The 21,015-nt window shown below is 59.6% G+C and overlaps 1 protein-coding gene across 4 annotated transcripts; it reads left to right on the top strand.

Annotated features, from left to right (window-relative positions):
* The first annotated feature begins 15,959 nt into the window (after positions 1-15,959).
* On the top strand, positions 15,960-20,786 carry NXPH3 (neurexophilin 3). Of its 4 annotated transcripts, none has more exons than XM_059670686.1 (2): positions 15,960-16,078; positions 19,048-20,786. In XM_059670686.1, exon 2 carries the CDS (start codon positions 19,129-19,131, stop codon positions 19,750-19,752), a length of 624 nt encoding a protein of 207 aa, XP_059526669.1. In that variant the 5' UTR covers positions 15,960-16,078; positions 19,048-19,128; the 3' UTR covers positions 19,753-20,786. The 4 variants fall into 4 exon arrangements, with proteins under 4 accessions (XP_059526669.1, XP_059526667.1, XP_059526668.1 ...); XM_059670684.1 differs by lacking the exon at positions 15,960-16,078 and adding an exon at positions 16,205-16,735; XM_059670685.1 differs by lacking the exon at positions 15,960-16,078 and adding an exon at positions 17,722-17,900.
* Positions 20,787-21,015: the final 229 nt, after the last annotated feature.

Raw genomic sequence — 21,015 nt, 5'->3', positions numbered from 1 at the left:
TCCACTCAACAAAGGGCTGTTGAGCCCAGCTGGCATGGCTCAGTGGTTGAGCATCTACCTATGAACCAAGAGGTCAGTTTTATTCCCCGTCAGGTCACATGCCCTGGTTGTGGGCTCAATCCCCAGTTAGGGGGCGTGCAGGAGGCAGTTGATCAATGATTCTCTCTCATCATTGATGTTTCTATCTCTCGCTCCCTCTCCCTTCCTCTCTTAAATCAATACAAATATATATATTTTTAAAATACCCCCCCCACACACACACACACAAAGGGCTGTTGAATGTGTGCAAGGCATGCTGGGAATATGCAGGTTGATGAGGCCATGACCTCAGCTGGTCACTGGGACATCCATCCTCGAGAGAGAGGCCAACCCCACCTAAAGAAGCCAGTTCAGACCTTCAGGGGAGACCAGGAAAGCGTGTCAGGGGAGGGATACTCTGAGCTGGTCCTGCTGGGATTTTGAAGACAACCAAAGTGGGGGGGGGGGGTTTGGGGTGGGCAGAAGAAAGGGCTGTTCCGGCTAAAGGAGAGCTTAAGGGAAGTGAATTTGGGGAACAATGTGGCTGTTGACTGCAGGCCTTTCAGTTAGAAAGCCGATGAGGGAGGCCCAGGGAGCCGTGAATGTGAACTTGTGTGAGCAGGGGAAGGATATGATGATATCTTGTCATGGACACCTCTTGAGAGCCCGTCTCCCCGTCTATACTGAGCTCCCACTCCAAGCCAGACACCGAGGCTGACGCTGGGAACGCAATATTAAATCAGCAGAGAGGGGACCTCAGGGATCTTAGAGAAGAGTCAGGGACAGACATTAACCAAATCATCAATTACATCTGGAATATGAGCTGGAAAGGAAGAACAGGGTATTGTAAGAGCAATGATCAGGGGCCCTGACCTAGTCTGGCGAGTCCACAGAGGCCTGGGGTGGGGTGGGGGTGGGCCATGGTGGTGGCTGGTATATCACAGCCCAGCCGTGAAAAGAGAAAGAGCAGGTGGGCACCCCGCCTGCTCTCACACACCCTTCTTCAGTCTGAAAGCAGCCTCCCTCCCCGTCCTCCCTTATCCCCGTCCTCTCTCATAGCAAGGACCACAAACACGTACTCCTGTGTGCCCAGCTCTGAGCGAGCGCACTCCCTGTGCCTTCACACTCTGAAGGAAAAGAACCTGGACTTTGCTGCACAGACACCGAGACCCTCCGTCAGCCAGGGCACAACCGCGTGTCCCCACACGAGGAGCACTCCCTCGGACCTTTGCCCCTCTGTGCTACCATGGCAGGCCCAGGGGACCCTACCCCACTGCCTGGCCGTTCGGCACACTCAGCCCCAGATGTTCTCACGCCCCACTGCCCCAGACACTGCCCCAGACAGCTGCACAGCTGGCCATCGGCTTGTGGGACAACGGGCCTGCCAATAGCCCTGGGAAGGAGGGCAAACAGGGGACACCTCAGACAAGCAGCGGACTCCCCGAGCCAAAGCATACACTGGTCAGAGGCCCGAGCGGCAGGCTGTTGGTGGTAGTAAGGGGGCAGGGTTGGGGGGGTGCTTAACCGCTTCTCTCCCAGCACAGCTCCCAGGAGTCCCCCCTGTACTCATCACTCCTATTCCCTTGCCCTCCAGCCCGATGTCCCGCCCTTCCACCATCCCAGCAAACTCTTCTAGCTGAACAAGGGGACTCTCTCCGTGTTCCCAGGGGAAGTTTCATTCATTCATTCACTCACTCACTCATTCACTGTTACAGAAATAAGACACAGGTCTCATCCCCAAGGAGACAGGGTTTGGAAGTTCTCCCGTTGGCCGACCTTGCTCCCTCTCTGACTTGGTCACTGCTGTCCATCTGCTGTGGCAGCCGCTGACTGCCCCTCTCTGACCTCCAGTTCCCCCTCCACTTCCAAGCAGAGAAACGAGAAATGGGCTGAGGAACGGCAGTAGCAGGAGGAACGGCAGAGGCAGGGTCTGAAGGAGGCTCCAGCACCTTCCTGTCGCAAAGGTGTTGCTTTCCTGTGGAGGCAGCACCGTGCAGCGCAGCGGGGGAAGCTTGGGTTCCCATCTCAGCCCCTCACCCACTAACCGAGCATCCCTGGGCGAGTGACTGAGGTCTCTGCAAACCTGTCTCTAAGATGTCAGTGAGTGTCGGAGCTGCCTGAGCCGGGCTCAGGGGGTGAAAGGAGGTGATATGTGCAAAGGCCCTAGGTTGGCGCTGGCACACACACAACTGCTCAGCCAGTGCTACCTGGACAGGCTCGGTGCCGAGCAGCTCCAGGTGGGGACGGTGCCGGAGCCATCTTGAACTCACACTCTAGCGCAGCGGTCGCTAACCGGTGGTCCATGGACCACGGGTGGCCCGTGAGGTCCGAAAGGTTGGTGACCACTGCTCTAGTGGCCCAGGCAGACACTGAGCAGGTGAACAACCAGCAAGTAACATCATCCCAGGCTGTGACAGGTGACAGGAAAGAACTCAGGGCAGGTGGGCAGGAGTCTGGACAGATGGGTAGGAAGCAGCGTGGGAAGGGCCGGGCTGTGTAGAGAGTGGCTGTTTGCCCGTCGCTCCAGACTGTGTCCTGGCGGGCAGATGGAGAGTCACAGGTGAGCAGCAGCCAGGCCCTGCCCGGAAGACCTTGCAGCCTGGCAAATGCTCAGAGGCACAGGGTGCCAGGAGCCCGGAGCAGGCACCCTCCATCCCTGGGCAGGCAGCGGGAGAAGCCAGCCTTGGGGCTATTGGAGAGGACGTTGGAGGCTGGGATGAGAGAGGGAACCCTGTGAGACCACGTTTGAAAGGAACGGGGATAGAGAGGTGGGACGTTCTCCTGGGGCACTGGGGAGCCATGGAAGGTTTGAGGTCCAGAAGTGACTGTTCAGATGTGGGTTTGGGGAAGATCACTCTGGCTGCGGTGAGGAAGAGATTGGAAGGGCTGGCCCAGGGGAGGCAGGGAGCCCAGGCAGGGGCCAAGTCTGTGTTCAGGAGGAACATCAGGAGCTGCTGGGAGTGACTGAACCTGCAGAGGTGGCACTGGGTTCTCCGTGGGAGCTGGCCTGTGATGCGGCCTGTGCCATGCAATTCAACACATCAATGGCATCTGCTGGGCCAGGTGAGGTGCCTTAGGGAGATGCCAGCCAGTGGGCAAAACAGACATTAGACAAACTTCATTGGGAGGATGGCTTATGAATGACTAAGGGAAAGTGGGACAGACTGCCTGCGTTAGACCTGGGCTCCCTGAGGACAGGGCAGTGCTTTCTCCATGAGGCTGGAGGCTCCCTAAGAGAGGCCCATTTTCCCGTCCAGCCACCGGGTGGTGTCTGCCCCAGTCTGTCTAATGTGGCAGACACAGCCCCTGCCTTCCAGAAGCTCCTGGCAGAGGGACAGGCGCTGACCCGGGGGAGTTCTAATCTCAGGGGGACACACAGCTCTTGTCTTCAGGGGCCCCGTTGGAACAGAGGAGCCACAGCCCTGCCTCAGGGAAAAGACGGTCACATGGAGAAATGACCCAGGAGTCAGGCAAACCCTAACCCCCACTCTGGAGGCAGCGCCCCGTCCCCCCCCCCATGTGAATCTGAAACTGGACCAGGGAGGCAGAGATGGCCGCATGCCCAGCAGTATGTTGGAGAGCTCATGAGGGTGAGGAAACCACGCTCCCCCCGCCCCTGCCTGTCGTAGGCATGTGCACGGTGTAAGGAAGAGGGGGGAGTCAGAGCCCAGCTGGAGGCCGTGTGCACATCTGTGGGCAGGTGTCCTGTACCTGCGCTCGGGCTGGGGGATGGGTGTGCCCAGGTGCTAGCGAGCACGCTCCACGCAGAGTCTGTCAGCATGTGAGGTGCAGGTGTGTGTACTGCGCGTGCAGCACATGTGCATAAGTCAGGATGCCAACCCCGGCAAAGTGGGAGGCCTGGGCCTGGTCTCTGTCTGGGTCTTGGCCCCACGAAGCCATGCTGGGTGATCTGCAAGCCCTCCCTGGGCCGCGGGTACCTTGCGCACAGGGAGGGGCGAGGGCTGTTGAGGTGTCCCCAGCTCCATCCCATCGGTCTGTGTTCTGAGCTCCAGGGAAACCCCAGGGGCCCTGCACACCCACCTCCAGGCCTTCTGTCTGCCCTGAATCCCTTGCCTTGGCGCCCAACAACTGTGCCTGACCAGTGCATGCAGCCTAGGCCAGCTGTCACTGTGACATCCATTCTCCATGGTGGGTCTGGGAGCTCCCACCCAGCTCCCCCAGTTCTCTCACCCTTCTCCCTCCCCATGGCACCCACAGCAGGGAACTAGGCAGGCGGCACCTGGAAGCTTCTGTGGCCATGGCCTTTCTCACGGGGTTTAGAGCCTTAGTCTACAAACTGGAAAGGACCAAAGTAGAAAGGAGCTCTGCTCCCAGCACCCCCAGAGTCCTACTTGCCACTTCCCCTGCCCCCAGGGCTTCAGGAGGACTCCCTGGGCCCCAGCACTGGCCAGGAAGAAGTGTGCTCGTTTGCATATGATCTACACATGATTTGCATGTGCCTCCTGGTTGGCCATTTCTAAGCAACCCTAGAATTCTGATCTCACAGGATGCTGAGCCTTTTCCCAGGTGTGTGCTCTTGACCAGGAATCCAACCCCTGACTCTTCAGTCCGAGGGCCGACACTCTCACCACTGAGCAAGACTGGCCAGGGCAAGGATTTGGCCGACTCTTAACCATATGTCAGGATGTGACAGTTCTAGGCAAACTGGTCAAATGGCAGGCCCAGGACTGCCTGATACCGATGGTTTACACATGGCCACACCCCTCACCGTGTCCCTATAGCCCACAGGCCTGCGCTCCATCTGGTCTCAGAAACTGAAGACAGCATGGGCCACCCTGAAAAGGACTGCCCGTTGGCCTGACCCCCAAGGCCAACTGAGGTTCATCGGTATAATCCTGAGAACAGGATTCCACGTGGAGAGGGGGAATCAGGGTGAGGGCCTGGAGTTTGGGGTCTTTGTCCCCACTGGCCCAGGGTGCTGGTCAGCCGGACCCTGCCCGCATGCCCATTCAGCACCCAGCCCAGAGCAGCCGGCTGGAGGGACACTCTCCACCTCTCACACAGTGGGCCCGGGACCCTCCTCCTGGGAAGCTTGCCCTGGGGCGTGTTCCCTGCAGCCACACTGGCCAGGCCTCACTCACACCCCACCCACTGCATACCCTGGGCCAACAGCCTACGTGGGGCCCTCTGTCCAGCTGGGGAGCCCTGGGGGCGGCGGAGGGACAGGGAGGTAGGGGCACAAGGGTTTGCCCCGCAGCAGCTGGGCAGCAGCCAGGCCAGAGAGCGACTCCTTCCCATCATACAGCAAGTCTGGGCCTGCCCAGTTTCCGGAACCAGGGGCGGCCCCCTTCCCCTGGCCCTGCTGGCGGCTTGGCCAACAGGTAGCCAGAGTCCTCAAGGTCCTGCTGGGGGCCTGGGTCCGCTCTGTGCCCAGTCAGCTTCAGGGAGGGTGGCCGAATGGCCAGAACCCCAGGGGGGAAAAACTAGACCAGCTTCCTCTGATCCTGGGACAAGACACGCCCAAGAACCTGCGAGGCCGGAGAGGGCAGAGTGAGGGGCATGAAACAGGGAAGGAGGAACTTTCCTGGGAGGAGATGAGGCGACACAGGGAGTGAGGGGCGTGCAGCTCACAGCGGAGACTGCTCACAGATGTCCCGGGAGGGGCCCAGCAGAGGGAGGGCTGCAGGGCGGGAGCCGGGTGGTGGAGATTAGAGGCAGGGGCATGGAAGGAATGACTTCTTGAAGTTCTTCAAGTTCCAGACCCAGCCCGCCCTCTTCAGCCCAGACCCAGGGAAGCGGGCACTCGAGTCCCGCGGACACTCTGGCGCGATGAGAGCTGAGACAGAAGGACCCGGTGGGCCAGGACGCACCCAGGACCGCAGTGGCAGCGAACCGCGCTGGAAGGCGCGGAGCCTGCCCGATGCGCGCTACCGCAGCGCCCTCTATTGGCCGGAGGCGGGGGCCGCCCGCTCAAAGCTTCATGGTCGCGGGAGGGATGGGGCTGCCTGCCGGGCGGGCCCAAAGCAAGTTCCCGCACGGGGAGTCAGCCCCGATGGAGCTGGGAGGACCTTGGAGACTCCTCGCCAACCCCTACGTTATTGCCGAGAACACTGAAGCCAACGGAGGGAGATGGGTTAAGTCCCAGCAGCGATGCCATAGGATGTGGGGGGGGGGGGATTCCACAGTCACCCCACCAGCCATGCTCCCCGCCAACTACCCCAAATCAACTCGTATCCAGCCAACTCCAGAGGTCTCCCAGCCCAGCCTTTATTTCCCACCCCTTCCACTCAGCCCCTCCTATAACAATTCCAGAACCTCCTGTCTCCCCACCACCCCCCTCCTCTGCCACCATCCCCTCAGTCCTCTCCAGCCCAGCCCAATCTCCCAGCCTGCGCGCCCCAAAACACCAAACAATTTCCCACATCAAGCCTTGTTGTTGTTTTTTCCTTATTCCCCCCACCCCCGCCCCCTCAGGAAAGGAAAACTTTAATTTCTTTCTTTTCTTTTTTAAATTAACTTTATTGGATTTCCCTTTTCATTACAAACCGTAGCACTACATGTTCTCTGTACAGCTTAAACGAGAGGTGTCTAAAGAAAAAATCGATCTTCTCCTCTCTCCCCTTCCAGCCCCACAACTCTGAGGTCACTAACGTGGCTGAAGGAGTGTTGTCTTTCCCTATATTTCTCTAAGGAGGTTCGCTCAACAAGTAAGAAGTTGTGAGACCTACTATGCATCGGCCCTGTACTAAGCCTGAACTACTGGGGCAAATACGCAACAGCTGTGATGCCCGCTACCCTCATGGAGCTTACATTCTAGGGGTGAAGGGAGGTAATAGACAGAGAATTAGAATATTTCAAATAGCAATGAATTCTCGGGGGGGTAGGGGGGGGTGGGGAGCAATGGTGCTGTGATCCGCGGGAGTGATGGGGCCTGGGGCAGGGACCAGGCTGCTGTAGGTGGAATTGTCAGGAAGAGCTCTCTGAAGTGGGGCATTTCAGTTGAGCTCCAGTAGAGGGCTCTGTGAGGGGCAGTGGGGGGGCGGGGGGGGGGGGGGGAAGGGGGGGAGTAAGTTAATCAAGGGCACCGGAAAGCCTCTGAGAGCAGGGGGAGGTTGCACAAGGACCCCCTGGGGTGTCCACTGGGTGCAGAATGGATTGAAGGTGGGCCAGTGTGGCTGCAGGGAGACAAATGGGAATGATAGATCGATAGTCCTTCATTTTATATAAAAATGGGCTCAGACAAACACACCTGGCTCTGCCTCTGCTCCTTTTCCTTCAGCGTTTCCAGGGCTAACATGCAGCTCTGACTGCAGGGGCAGCAGCTCACCGGGTGGCCAGCACCGGCTGCCTCGGCCCTGGTTGTTAATCTTTTCATTTTTCCAACCTGAAGGGTAAAAAAAAAAAAAAAAAAAATACATCACAACAACCAAACAAATAAAGTAGTATTGGATTATAACCTAAAGCAAAAAATAAATACTCATGAGACCACGCTGATTTAAATATGTACATGACCAAACACATTCATACATGGGGGAGAGAAGGGACAAATCTCCCTCACAAAAGAATTTCAGATAAATAATGTGGACACTTCATCCCAAAAGAGGGGGCACATACCCCTACTGCTTAGTCGTGGGCTGCACATCAGACCTTCCTTGTAAAGAGTGCAGTATAGAAAGAGGCGGCCGGGAGGGGAGGGGATCATTTCACAGTGAAGAAACCTGACAGACACTATGTCGGCCAGGTGATCAAGGTCAACTTCAATATCATAAACCACGTTGATGGGACGTAGCCTTGAGATGATGTGATAAAAGTGGAATCCCATCTCTGCGGTCACCTTCCCGGAAACCCATAGCCTGGGCACACCCAGACAGAGTCCAGCAGAGGGGCATTTTACAAAGTACCTCACCAGTGCTCCTCAGCTTAGGAACGTCACCCAAAACAAGGCTCGTCTGAGAAAAAGTCACGGCCAACTGGAGCCTACAGAGACACATGTCGTGATGGGGCCCGGAACAGAAAAAGGACATGGGGTAAAAACCGAGGACCTCTGAATACACTATGCACTTTAGCTAATAACATGCCCATCTTGGCTCTTTAATGGTAACAAAAGTACCATTTGTAACTTGTTAATAGTTGGGGAGCAGACCGTGGGAACTCTCTGTACATTCTGCTCTATTTTTCTGTTCGTCTAAAGCCGTTCTGAAAACATAAAGTCTACTGATTAAAAAAATACACATCTCATTGTTCTTTTTATTTGTATTTCCCCGACTCCTGCGGAGGCCGTCTCTTTTCATGTGTATGTCCTGCCAATTGCTTTTTATTCTTCTGCACATTCTTTATTTTTATCTTTTTCTTACTGGTTTATAAAAAAGAAAAAAAAAGTGTTTCCCAGTAAGGATATTAATTAACCCTTTGTTATACATATTGCAAATCTTTCCCCCCTAGTCTGTTGTTGGTGTTTTCATTTTGTTTATGGAAACTTACATCAGTCAAAAATACTATTTTCCCCCATAACCAAATCTTTCCTTTTCTCTTTTAAAAAAATGTTTTTTAATTAATTTCAGAAAGGAAGGGAGAGGGAGGGAGGGAGGGAGAGAGAGAGAAACATCAATGATGCGAGAGAATCATTGAGCAGCTGTTTCCTGCACGCCCCCTACTGGGGATCCAGCCCGCAACCAGGGCATGTGCCCTTGACCAGAATTGAACCTGGGACTCTTCAGTCTGCAGGCCAACCCTCTGCACTGAGCCAAACCAGCTAGGGCTCTTTTTCTCTTTTTATGGCTTCTGGGTTTCCTATTCCTAACCCGTGACCCTTCTGTGTGGGGGCCAGTGCTCTAACCATTGAGCAACCAGCCAGGGCTGCCTCTCCAAATCTCCCGCTGGGCTCTGGGCCTTTGTGGTTGCAGGTGCCTCCTCCTGGGATCTGCCAGGACTGAGGACCCCTTCAGGCTATGACCATTCCCAGGCTCATGTCTCCCCATGCACTGCCCTGCATTGCCCCCCATTGAAATCTTGGGGGGTGAGGGTTGGGGCTCCAAAGTCTAACAGTAATGACCCCAAATGGAGTGGAGGGAGAAAACTAGGGGGATGTTCCTCCTGAAGTCCCTGGTCTGTCACCTGGCTACACCCCAACCGTGCCCCTTCCTCAGTGGGCCTTGACGACCCTCACCCCACCCCCCCTCTCTGATCTGATTTGGATGTGACATCTCAGGTTCCATCTCCCCAGCAGAAGCCCCGGTCAGGGCTGCTCTGGGAATCCCTTCCACCCCCGGGGGCCCCCTGACAGTGCCTGCTTCCCTCCCCCCCCCGCCCCCCCCCCCCAGCCTGGCCTAGCTGTATGGGCGGTGAAGAGCTTCTGGGTGGGGGGCTCCTCGTGGGGTGGAGGTCGCGCTCGTGCTTCCCTCCGCCGCCAGGCGTCGCCAGCGGCCTGCGAATGGAAGGCACCGGCGTCTGGACGCCCGCGGGGCATCCCCAGAGGGAAAGAAGCGCCCAGGCAGCCCCGTGCAGGCGGGAGGGGACACTCCGGGAGGGAAGCCTTGACCTCCCGGAGGTGGCTGCCACTTGGTGCTCCAGCCCGCATGCCCCCCCCAGCTTCCAGAGGGGCGAGAGCCTCTGAACTCAGGCTGATGCGGCCGGGTTTCACGAGGTAAACCCGAGGGTCAGGGGTGCGGGCGCGCTTGGGGACCCTGGGGTGCCCGGCCTCTACCCCGTCTTGCGCCCCTCCAGTGCAGAGGAAGCGGGACTTCTCGCTGCAGAGGTTCTATTGACCCACTTTGCAAATAAGGGACCGGAGGCTCCGTTTCCGAGCCGGTTCGCAGGAACCTCTCCCCCTCCCCGTGGAGGCGATTTGCACTACAGAGCTGCCTCCCCGCGAGCTGCGGGCGTTTGAGAATCTGTGGTTGGACGGGTAACTGAACGCCAATGCAACAGTGGCGAGTTTACTGAGCATTTACTATGTGCAGGAGGCTGTTCTCGCCGCCTTACGTGGGGACCCTGTTATCACCCCCAGGAGGAAACGGAGGCACAGCGAGGGGAAGCCATCTGCCCAAGACACTGGCAAATCCGGGATTACGACCCGGGCGATCCGGCCCCAGAGCCATTCGCTGTGAGGAATCTTTACGAAGCGTCTCAGCGCGCGGAGAGCGCGGAGGACCTGAGCCCCAGCGGGCTCTTGGGGGCCGCGGGCTCTGGCGGTTCCGCCTCCTTCCTTGCTCCGCACAGCGCCCATAGGAGGCGCCCCAAGTGCTCACCAGGTGGCGCAGGAACCCCACCGGCCTCCGACGCGCTGCGCCTCTCCATCGCCCCCTGCGGGAGCTGGAGGTGACCGCAGCGACCTGGGTCCGGCCGACAGGTGGCGGACAGGGGCCCCGGCGCCAGGTGTCGGCTCCAGGCCAGGTGTCAGCGCCCCGCCAGGTCCCCTGCAGTCTGGCGGCCCAGCTCAGGCCCTGTTTGGAGAAGCAACCCGAGATGTAGCAGGAAGGGGCATGACCAGAGTCCTTTCGTTCAGGGCGGCACTGCTTTCAAAACGCTTTCCCCAGCACAATCCAGACAGAAGGTCAGGGGGTACTGTGTGCCCAGCCAGATGCTCACACTCAGCGCGTCCTCACCCAATGAGGGGGGCAGGCGGACCCCCCTTACAGACAGGGAGGCTGAGGCGCCAAAGAAGATGAGAGACTCACCCAAGATCACCCAGGAAGCAGACCGCAGAGCCAGACTCCCGATCCAGGGCTGCTGGACGCCATGTCCTTGCCCTCCCCGCTCCACACCAGCACAGGTGGCAGCCTTTCCAGGCAGCAGGTCCCTCCAGGCCCGTGAGGCCTGTGAGAGGCAGGAGCACAGACAAAATGACCTTGCAACGCCTGAGGCGGGCGGTTTGGGATTTAATGGGCAGCTTCCCTCTGGGTTTTCAGACCAGGGGTCTCCCACCTGCTTCCTCGGCTCCCTTGCCCCTCCCCCACCCTGGTGCCCCCTCTCTCTCCTCACTCCTACATGACTGGCCCTAGCAGCCCCATTTTGCACCTCGAAAGATGGGTCTTTCGCAAGCTCTTCACGCTTTCACCTGATGATTCTCGAGGCGCACGCACACACCTGCAGTCGGAACTCCACTCTGCACCCAGCTATTCAGCTACACACCTGAGCTCCCTGGACCACTCCACGCCACCTGCCCAGGTCAGGGTGCTGCATCGCCCCCTCCAGACCTGCTCTGTGTCCTGTGTCCCCAGGCAGGAGGTCACAGGTGATTCCTCAAGACTGTATCCTGGAGTCTAACTCCTCTCATTCCACCCCTTAAACTTCCTTCAAGGTCATTGCCTCCTCCCATCCCAATGGTTCTGCCCTAATTCAGGCCACCATCACCTCCCAGCTTCCAGCTTCCCCCAGCCTCTCAAATCCACCCTCCACACTATGGTCAGTGATCTTTCTAGGGATTGTTCTAAAGTGTAAACCTGACCCCTGTTTAAAACTGGAAATAAAAAAACAACAACACACCTTAATCACAGGATGAAACCCCAAACCTTGACTAGGTCCATAAAGCCCTAGACCCACTCCCCACCCCCGCTCTGGCTCTCTGGCTCCCCCTCCACTCCCCCCCCCCACCTCCTTTGCTACTCAATTCCTTCAGCTCCTCCGAAGCACTGAAGTCTCTCGTCTCCCGGGCTCAGCATGCACTGTTCCCTCTGCCTGCAGCCCCTCCCCAGCTCTGCGGCTGGCCAAGGCCTCCTCATCCTTAGATCTCAGGTGTCACATCTCTCAGACTCCCCCCCCACCCTCCTCGCGACTCCTTCCAGGGACCCCCTCCTCCGTTTCTCTGGCTCAGAACTTGCAGTTCTTCCTCATGCCACTTGCCAACCCCTCAGAGCTTGTGTTTTCTTGTGCTTAGCTGCTTAATCTGTCTCCCCAAAGCCCGCATTCTCCATGGGAATAAGTACTGCAGCCTCTCTGTTCACAGGTGTACCCCCCACCCAGCCCAGGACCGACATAAAAGTAGCCACTCTGATAACTATTTGTAGAACAAATGATTCTTTCATCTCGTCCTCATCAGAACTTCATTCCCAGGCTTGCTTTCATCGCTGGCTTTTGCATGAGTGGCTTCCTCTGCCTGGAAGGTCCTTTCCTTCCCCTCCCACCACGGCTGATCCATATATAACAAGATAATTTCTCCAGGATCCGTCCTTGGCCCCCTCATTTAAATGAGGGTTTCCCTCTGGGCGCCGGCAGCCCCCTCTCCATAGCACTCTACGGTAACCCTTTAAAACTGCAGATTGTCAGGTAAACATGAATGATTATTAATGATAATGACCTACTCCCACCTCTCCCCCTGGACCTCTCTGCTCCAGCTGGCTCAAGGGCATCCACTCTCTACCTTTCAAACCATCAGGAACCCTCTTTTCCATCCACTCAATAAGCGCTGATTAGGCCCCCACTGTGTTTTCTTTCCCGCAGCACCGGAGAGACGGGAGGGGGGGGAGTAGGATTCTTCCCAGGGTGAGACTGAAGCAGGTGAAGGTATTGATGTGCTAAGCAAACAAATGCTCAGCCCGCCCACAGCCAGGGTGCAAGTGGGCACTGAGGAGGCTGGGTGTGGGCTGAGGGGCACTAAGTCCTGTTCCTTGGGCATCGGCTGTCTGCAGGGCGTGGCGGGGAGGGGGGGGAGCTGGGGGACCCACAGAGGTGAGCCTGGATGGCAGACCTGCCTGGGTTCCCTCCAGCACAGCTGTGCGCTGTTTTCCTACCCTGCGGGGACTGAGATTGGATGCAGTTGCCCGAGGAATCCCAGCCAAACGCGGTTTCCTCTGTTCTGTCTCTACCTGTGCAGGTCACTCTGCTCTTTTGAGCTGCTTCTCATTCCCTCTTTCCCGTTGCTCCCCCCCCACACACACACACACCAGAGTTTATCGAAGTAAGAAGCCCAGAGGCCACCTCCATCGCCATCAGCGGGGGTGGGACAAGGGCTTGAAAATACATGGTCCTGGGCTCCCACCTGGGGTGGGCCCTGGAATCTGCGTGCAGAGACTCCCGCTCTGCTTGGTGCCCTCAAGTGGGAGAGCCCCATCAGCCCACCTTCCCTCCTTCCCCTGGCTGCCTGTCCCTGCCCTGGGCCGGTGGGAGCTGTTCTTCCTCAGCCCACCCCTTAAATGCCAGTGTCCATCCAAGCTTCTTGCTACTCTTGCATTAGTATATCCTGGATATCCACATCCTCAGCACCCAAGGTTAGGCTTTCTTCTGCCCTGGAATGGCCAACAGCACCCAGACTTAACAGACCCGTAGCGGACGCTGCCACCCTCTCTCCCCAGCACCCATCTTCCTTCCCTCCCCCGTGTGCCCATTTCAGTAAGCATCCTGCCTGTTGCCCAAGCTAGAAACTTGGGCGGTGAAGGATTAAAGAAGACAGACGAGAGAATAAAGCTGGGGCTAGGTGAGATGCTGCCCTCTGGTTAAAGAAACAGTGCCACGGCCTGCAAGCTGAGTCTTTTATAGCCAGATTCCACGAGGCGGGTTAAGGGCGTGGTCAGGATGTTTACCACGTTCTCCTGGGTTTCGAATCCACTCAATTACACGCACCTGATCAAGTTTTGTTTCCTTGCTGCACCTCCCGCAGCCCATATCACTCAGCCACGTGGGGCCACAGGTTCAGACCATAAGGTCAAGCTTATTAGGTTCAACCATAGCCTTTGGCTGTCATTGTGCTAGGACTTGCACGTGGCTTTGCCACGAGAGGACCGTGCCCTCTCATTAGTCCGAGGCTTGAACCTGTCCAAACGCTGTAGCCGCCCTCCACCGGGTATCATACCTGACTCCCTTTCTCCCTTCCTCCCTCATCTCAGCAACAACCAGATCCCGATTATTTTACCTCCTAAATATGCTTTCAGCTCGCCCTCTCTCTCACCCCAGACCATTGCATTTATCTCTGAACTGGTTCCCCCCTCTAGTTCCTCCTCTACTCTTTCCAGTGAATTCTCTACAAGCTTTCCAAAATGCAAATCTGACTATAATCACCTGCCCCTTATTAAAACCCTTTAAAAAATCCTCACAAACAAAAGTTCTAACTCCTTGACCTGACACATAAGACCCTGCATCAGCAGGTCCCCGCCCTCTGCTCCAGCGTCCTCTCCTCCCCGCTGTGTGCCAGTAACAGCAAATTGCTTCCACTTCTGGCCTCCAGACCTTTGACCAGTCAGTGCCCCCTGCCAGGAACAGCCCTCACCTGGCTTGTTCCTCCTCACAACTGCGGCATCACCTCTTCCAGGAAGCCATCCCTGACTCACCCTGCTCCCGTCTTTGCTGTCATTGGTGCATCCATAATGCCTGGTACAGTGATCTGTGATTCCACGCACCACGCTGAGTTATAATCATCGATTTCCATGTCTCAGCTCAGCACTAGCCAGTGAGATCCTTGAAGGCAGGGATGGTGCCCCATTCATCTCTGTATCCCAGCCCTTGGCCTGGTGCCTGGCATTGAGGACAGGCTTGGTGAGTGGTTGATGGATGGATGCTGAGGGGAAACTTGAAGGAAGTGTGAGCCAGGAATGGCCAAGAGGGCAGAGAGGGCAAGCCTGTCAGGGGAAGCAGCCAGAGCAAATGTGTGGGAAGAAGAAAAGCGAGAACTTCCCTTTCTTGCACTCCCACGACTGCCTGCCAGCCATTGTGCCTGAGCTTTGCTGGTACATGTCGTCTCATTTAGTCCTTGCAACAACAGATCAGGAAACGGGCATCAGAGAACCAACGCCACCTGCCCAAGGTCACACAGCCGGGCCTGGAGTGGAATCCAGAGCTGCCTGGCCTGCAAAGCCGTACTCTTTCTTCTGGCCACACGGCTCTCCTGGGGGCAGGGCCTTCTGGAGACGTGCAAGGAGTGGGCCCGGCTATGCCTCTGCCTAGCTGAGCGCCGGAACCAGCTGCCCACGCTCAGGCCGACCGCTTCTTCCTCCCAGCCGGACCAGAGGCCAACAGGATTTAGCTGTCCCTTCCTCCCCTGGCCTTTGGGGTCTTTAACTAGACATGCACACTCCCACCACCTCCACCACCACCATCAGGGAAGGGCTGCTGCACCTGGCACCGCCCAGGGTGCCTGGGGAACGCAGGGGGTTCTGTGATGCTGTCTGGGTTCTGCAGAAGCTGTCTCCCTCATCGCGCTTGGCCCAGGCTGGTGTTAAGATTCATCTGCATTCCCAGCGCACTGCCTGGCAGATGGTGGGGGAGGAGGCTGGGTGCCTGCGGGGGGGCGGGGGGTGGATGCAGCCGGAGACCTGCTAGGGCCACTGAGCAGAGTGCCCACCCAAATGCTGGGGTACTTCCTCGCCCTCACAGCCTTCACAGGGTGCTAGGACCTGGCCTTTGCTTTTTCTAAGGACTAAAGGGGCCCTACCTTCCAGGAAGGAGATGTGAAGATTAGTGGGGGGGGGGTGTCCCACCTTTGGGAATCTCATATCGGGGTCCTGTTCTTCCTCCTTGCCCTGGAAGTTTACAGAAAGGAGATAACCAGGGGCCTGGCATCTCTAGGAGCCCCACAGCCCAGCCTAGTGACTGCCTGGGTCACAGGGTCCATCCATGCGAGTGAAGAACGGGAACAGCCTCCACGGAGCCCTTGCCCACTTCACTGCCCAGCTTCTCAGGAGGCTCACCCCTGACCAGCCCCAAACCCCGCTTAACCCCTAGCGGCCTTTTCAGCGCAGGGCTTTAGCCGAACGTGTGTGTGCTGGGGGCGGGGGCGGGAAGGAGAACCGTTACACCAAATAACTGTGTAAAGTAGGAAAGGAAAGGGACTGACATGATACCAACAGGAGTACAGGCTAGACACCCAGAAGAACTTCCCTCCGCACAGAAGCGCGTCTTGCAGACAGAAAGTGGACTTTCGGCTGTGGGGAGCGGTGGCAATAAGGAAGTTGTTTGTTGTTGTTTTTCCAGATCCCAGGGCTTCTGGGGTTGAGGGTAGAGCAGCTGATGCGAAGGCCCTGCTAGAGGGGTGGAGAAGGTAGGGTCCCCACTCCGGGTCACCACCCTCTCACTGTATGTCCAAGAATTTCTCCGCCCCCGAGTCTTGCCCCCTTTGTCCTGGGTCCCCGAGCTGCGGGCCAGGCCGGCAGGGTAGGAGTTAACTCCGGAGGTACGAGGCGGGGAGGGCGGGGAGGGGGGAGCTCACGGTACCTGCCGCCGCAGCCGCAGCCGCCGCCGCTGGTAGGAGGGACGAGGAAGCGGGAGTCGCCTGGGCGCCCGGAGCGCTCCAGTCTGGCGGGTGCTGCGCCGGGAGCGGCGGCCGGGTTCGGCGCGGCCAGGGGCGTCCGCCAGGGGGCGCGCCACGACGGGGCGGGCGGGGCCGTCTGGTCTGGGGAATTAGCACTAGGGACGGGCGCGCGCGCGGGTCCCCAGCACATCTGGGCGAGAGCGGCGCCGCTGGAACCCAAGGGGCCGCCGAGCGCAGATCTGGAGCGGCAGAGCCGCCGTGCATCGGGGACCCCTCGAGGCGCACCGCTGGGACCCCCGGAGGGGGCCGCGCGGCGCTCAGCCGGACCGGGGGAAGGGGGCGGCGGCTGCACAGCTGGACCGAAGGGGGCGGGGTCGGTCCCAGGCGGCGGGCAGGAGCCAGGGCCGCGAGTCGCCGGCGGCCGGAGCATGGGACGGCGCGCCTGAAACGCGCCGGGGTGCGGCAGGGCCCTGGGACCCCGAGAGGAAAAGAGGAGAGAAAGGGGCGCGAGAGCCAAGGAGGAGGATGCAACTGACTCGCTGCTGCTTCGTGTTCCTAGTGCAGGGCAGCCTCTATCTGGTGAGCGGTCCGCGGGGAGCTGTGCGGCGGCTGGGGCTCGGAGGACGGGGGGAGAGCGCGGGAAGCTCCCGAGCCCGGAAACTTTCTCCCTTCCCCCCCACATCCCCGGGATGGAGGGAACGCCTGGAGGCTGGGGGAGAGGGCGGGTCCGAGGCCGAAGGAGGGACAGAACGGGTTAATAGGGGCGGGGAGCCGAGGCTTGGCTGGCCCACCCATTCGGCCGCTGGTGGCGGGAGGTGCGACCTGCAGCAGCGAAAAGGCCGGCCGCTAGGTCGCCGAGGGTCACCCGACCCCTTCCAGGAGCCCGGGCCGCTTGGAGGGGGAGAGGGGGTGAGTTGTGAGCTGGTGACCCGCCAGGTCCAGGGGCTGGGGCTTTTTCCTGATCTCGGGGCCCCGGAGGGCCCCGGGCGGTGGGTCCCCCAGCGCTCGGAGCCGGTCCAGGCGCGGTTGGCCCCCGCGTCCCTCGCTCCCGCTCCTCCCGCTCCCGCCCTCCCCGCCTGTTGTTTTCCTCTCTTCTCCCGGCTGCGCGCGGCCCGAGCCCCACAGGACCTGGGCAGGCGGCTCCCGCCCCGGGCGCTCGCGGCAGCTGAGCCGGGCGCCCAGAGCTGCTCCCCGTGCTGTCGCCCATGGCTGCCCGGGGACCCAGGACACCGGGGAACCCCACCCCAGGCCCCAGCGTAGGGCTTAACTCCCGCCGACCCAGCGCCCGCCGTCCGCGCCCCACCCCCCATCCTGTCGTGGAGAAGCCTCAGCCCCACATCTGGACCTGCCCCTTTCCTCAGAGCAATAATCCCCGTTGCCTCTGACTGTGTGCAGGAACCCTTCCCGCTCACACCCCACCTGCGGCCCTTCCCATCCTCCACCCGTTCCGCTGTGACCCCTGGGGCCAAGCGCACACCGATCTGCAGCCTTTAGTCCAGCCCCGGGAGCCCCCCCTCCTGCGGCCCCACCCACCCCTGGGGCCTGGCGGTAGGATCACCGCACACCTCCCCGGGCTTGACCAGAGCCAGAACAGGGGGCATGAAGACCCCAAACCCCTTTGGAGCCCTCCGGACCCGAGCCCTCAGGCACCCCCCCATCCTCACCCCAGGGACACCAGCAAATCCAGATGCCACCCCTTGACCTGTGCCCGGTGCCCCTGGTGCTGGTGACATAGACACTTCGGGCGAGTGCTCTGGTCAAAAGCTGAGCAGACACGCCAGGCGGCTGCCCTCAGGAAACCTGGCTTCCTGGATGCCCTCCAGAGCTGTCCCGAGCAGCTCCGTCAGGCTGCCCTGCTGCCCCTCCCTTCTCTCCCCCCACCTCCCAGCTCCCAGCTCCTCCAGGAAGCCACCCCGGTGTCCCCGGCTGCCAGAGCTGGTCCAGCAGAGCCTTGGCAGTTTTACAAGAGATTCGGGGTGGGGATGGGGCTTGGATCAAACCCCTATGGAAGGACAGGTCTGGTCTGTGAGGCTGGGAGTGTGTGGTGAAGTGGGAGGGCTGACCCCATGTGACTTCGCCTCCTGGTGATGTAACCTTTGAGTGCTGATGTCCTCATCTGTGGAATGGGAGTGACAACGCCTACCCCATCGTGCCAGCAAGGCCTGGCCTGTCCTCTTCAGGGTCCCCGTGGGAGGGTTGGGCTTTCCACGCCCTGGGCCATCCTCAGGGTGAAAGTCACTCCAGGTCTCCAGTCCTCCTGTATTTATACTTGAGAGAGAATGTCCCTGGGCTCCGTTTCCTGCTCCGCTGTCTGCTGGTCCCCATGGCCTCTGGGGGTAGAAACTGTCCTAGGACAGGATGGTGTCCCATCTTCCCAGCAGACTAGGAAGTCCCAGGAGGCAAGGGCCGTACCTCTCTGTCCACCTGGGGGCTCCCCCAGCATAGGATGGAGCTCTTCCATCTGAGGTGGGGCTCTCTGAGGGCGGTGCCTCCCCCATCAGCCTGGGGCTTCACTCCACTGCTCCTACGCCCGGGGCCCTGTGAGCGCAGGAATGTGCTGCTGCCTCACACAGCAGCTCTCCCAAGAGCAGGAGCTGGGGGACCCCGTATCCCTGGAGCCGTGGTCCACTGGAGAGAATGCTCCTCCATCCCTTTAGACTTTAAATAATGGTCAGAGGCAAGAAAGTGGGGAGAGGAGGTGGCGGGGAGGAGATGGGACCGTGACACCAGTCAGAGGATACACCCAGCCCCCCGCATGAGTGGCCAGTGCAGGGGCCCCTCAGTGCCAGGTCAGTGGGAGAGACAGGGCGAGAGATGATGCTGGCAGTGGGAGCAATGGACCAGAACTCCTGGGGACAGAGCTCTCACACTCATCACAACTCCTCCCGCAGGTCATCTGTGGCCAGGATGATGGTCCCCCCGGCTCCGAGGACCCTGAGCATGATGACCCCGAGAGCCAGCCGCGGCCCCGGATGCCTCGGAAGCGGGGCCACATCCCACCGAAGTCCCGCCCCATGACCAGCTCTACTCTCCTGGGGCTGCTGGCTCCACCTGGGGAGGCCTGGGGGTTCCTTGGGCAGCCCCCCAACCACCCGAAACATAGCCCCCCGCCGTCAGCCAAGGTGAAGAAAATCTTCGGCTGGGGCGACTTCTACTCCAACATCAAGACGGTCGCCCTGAACCTGCTCGTCACCGGGAAGATCGTGGACCACGGGAACGGGACCTTCAGCGTCCACTTCCGCCACAACGCCACGGGCCAGGGCAACATCTCCATCAGCCTCGTGCCCCCCAGCAAAGCCGTGGAGTTCCACCAGGAGCAGCAGATCTACATCGAAGCCAAGGCCTCCAAAATCTTCAACTGCCGAATGGAGTGGGAGAAGGTGGAACGGGGTCGCCGGACCTCGCTCTGCACCCACGACCCAGCCAAGACCTGCTCCCGAGACCACGCTCAGAGTTCAGCCACCTGGAGCTGCTCGCAGCCCTTCAAAGTCGTCTGCGTCTACATCGCCTTCTACAGCACGGACTACAGGCTGGTCCAGAAGGTGTGCCCAGATTACAACTACCACAGCGATGCTCCCTACTACCCCTCGGGCTGACGCTGGGCGGCCACAGAGGCCAGGCCGGGGCTGGAAGGACAGGCCTGCCCACAGGCCAGGCCATCTGTCTGGACACTGGGCAGGGAAGGGGAGGAGCCTCAGGCAGGGAGTGGGTGGAGAGAAGGAGATGCTGGATGGGGCCAGGGCCAAGTCTCACGTGTTCGGGAAGGGGTCCCAAGTGCTGGCCTCTATCCTGAGGTTGTGGAGCGAGTCCCTAGGACGCAGGCGCACTGGAGGCTGAGAGGGTCTCCAAGCAGCCTCCCGGGTGTCCCCACTGAGGACAGGCGGATGCTGTGTCCAGGAGGCCCCTGGGGCTGGCAGACCAGTGAGGCCCCAATAAAGTCATGGAGACAAGCCTAAAACCGTGGCTCCCTCCCTGCCATCCGGAGACAGGACAGCAACAAGGAGAGGGGATTTCGTCAGTGTGGACATCGAGGAGGTAGTGAGGCATGGCTGACGCGGGGCCTCCTGGGGGGCGGAGGCAGGAGGAACTCCCCAGGCCTCTCAGTGGGCAGCCCTGAGCCCCTTGTCCTGGACTGTGGACTGAGCTCGGCTTCAGGCTGACGTGGTGACTTTGGAGTCTTTGATGTCGTGACAAATAGATCCTCTGCCTCCAGCCAGGCCACCCCTTTCCAAAATCCCCTCTCCTGCCATCGCTCTTCCACCCCACTCGCGCCCTTCCTGCGGCTGAGACAGAGGGTGACCCTGGCTCTCCCAGCACCAAGGCCATAGGCGGCAGCCCGCCTGTGCGCTGTGGCCCTCCTCCGCCCCACCCCCTGCTGGCTCCTCTGCGAGCATCTTGTCCGGTGAGCCACCCTTCAGTAGTCTTGCCCGGTGCACCGGGGCTGATGGAGATGTTGCCTCGCCCTTGGCTGTGGGGCTGGGGGAGGCCAGGCTATGGAGGGTGTGCCGGCCCTGTTCCGTGGTGTCTGTCTGTAGGGGGTGGGGGGCGGGGGTCTTGTGAAATCACCTGATTGTCAGCTTCTGTGTGCAGAGTCTTGTTCTTGGAGCAGGGAATAAAGCTTTCCCGGGCATTGGATTCTTGTTGGGAAAGGGCCCCGGGGTCCGGCCAGCATTTCTCAGATGGTGGCAGGCCATGTGCTGGGGCCCAGAGCTGCAGGGCTCGGACAGCTGTGGGAGCCCATGGGGTGGCATCTGCAAAAGCAGCGGGAGGGGAGGGGGGGGAGAGCTGGTAGGTGGGGTGGGCCATAGAAGGGTGTTCCTGGTGACCTCCCTGGATTGCCGTCTGCGTGGGCCCAGTTG

This window comes from Myotis daubentonii, chromosome 16 (genome assembly GCF_963259705.1).
Source record: "Myotis daubentonii chromosome 16, mMyoDau2.1, whole genome shotgun sequence".
Lineage (NCBI taxonomy): Eukaryota > Metazoa > Chordata > Mammalia > Chiroptera > Vespertilionidae > Myotis > Myotis daubentonii.
This window is presented reverse-complemented; position numbering and strand designations above follow the sequence as displayed.

Coding starts and splice junctions, on each gene's coding strand:
- NXPH3 (XM_059670683.1), top strand. CDS start 18,280: ATGGGAGTGACAACGCCTACCCCATCGTGCCAGCAAGGCCTGGCCTGT. Junction 18,352..19,047: donor TTCAGGGTCCCCGTGGGAGG/GTTGGGCTTTCC, acceptor CTCCTCCCGCAG/GTCATCTGTGGCCAGGATGA.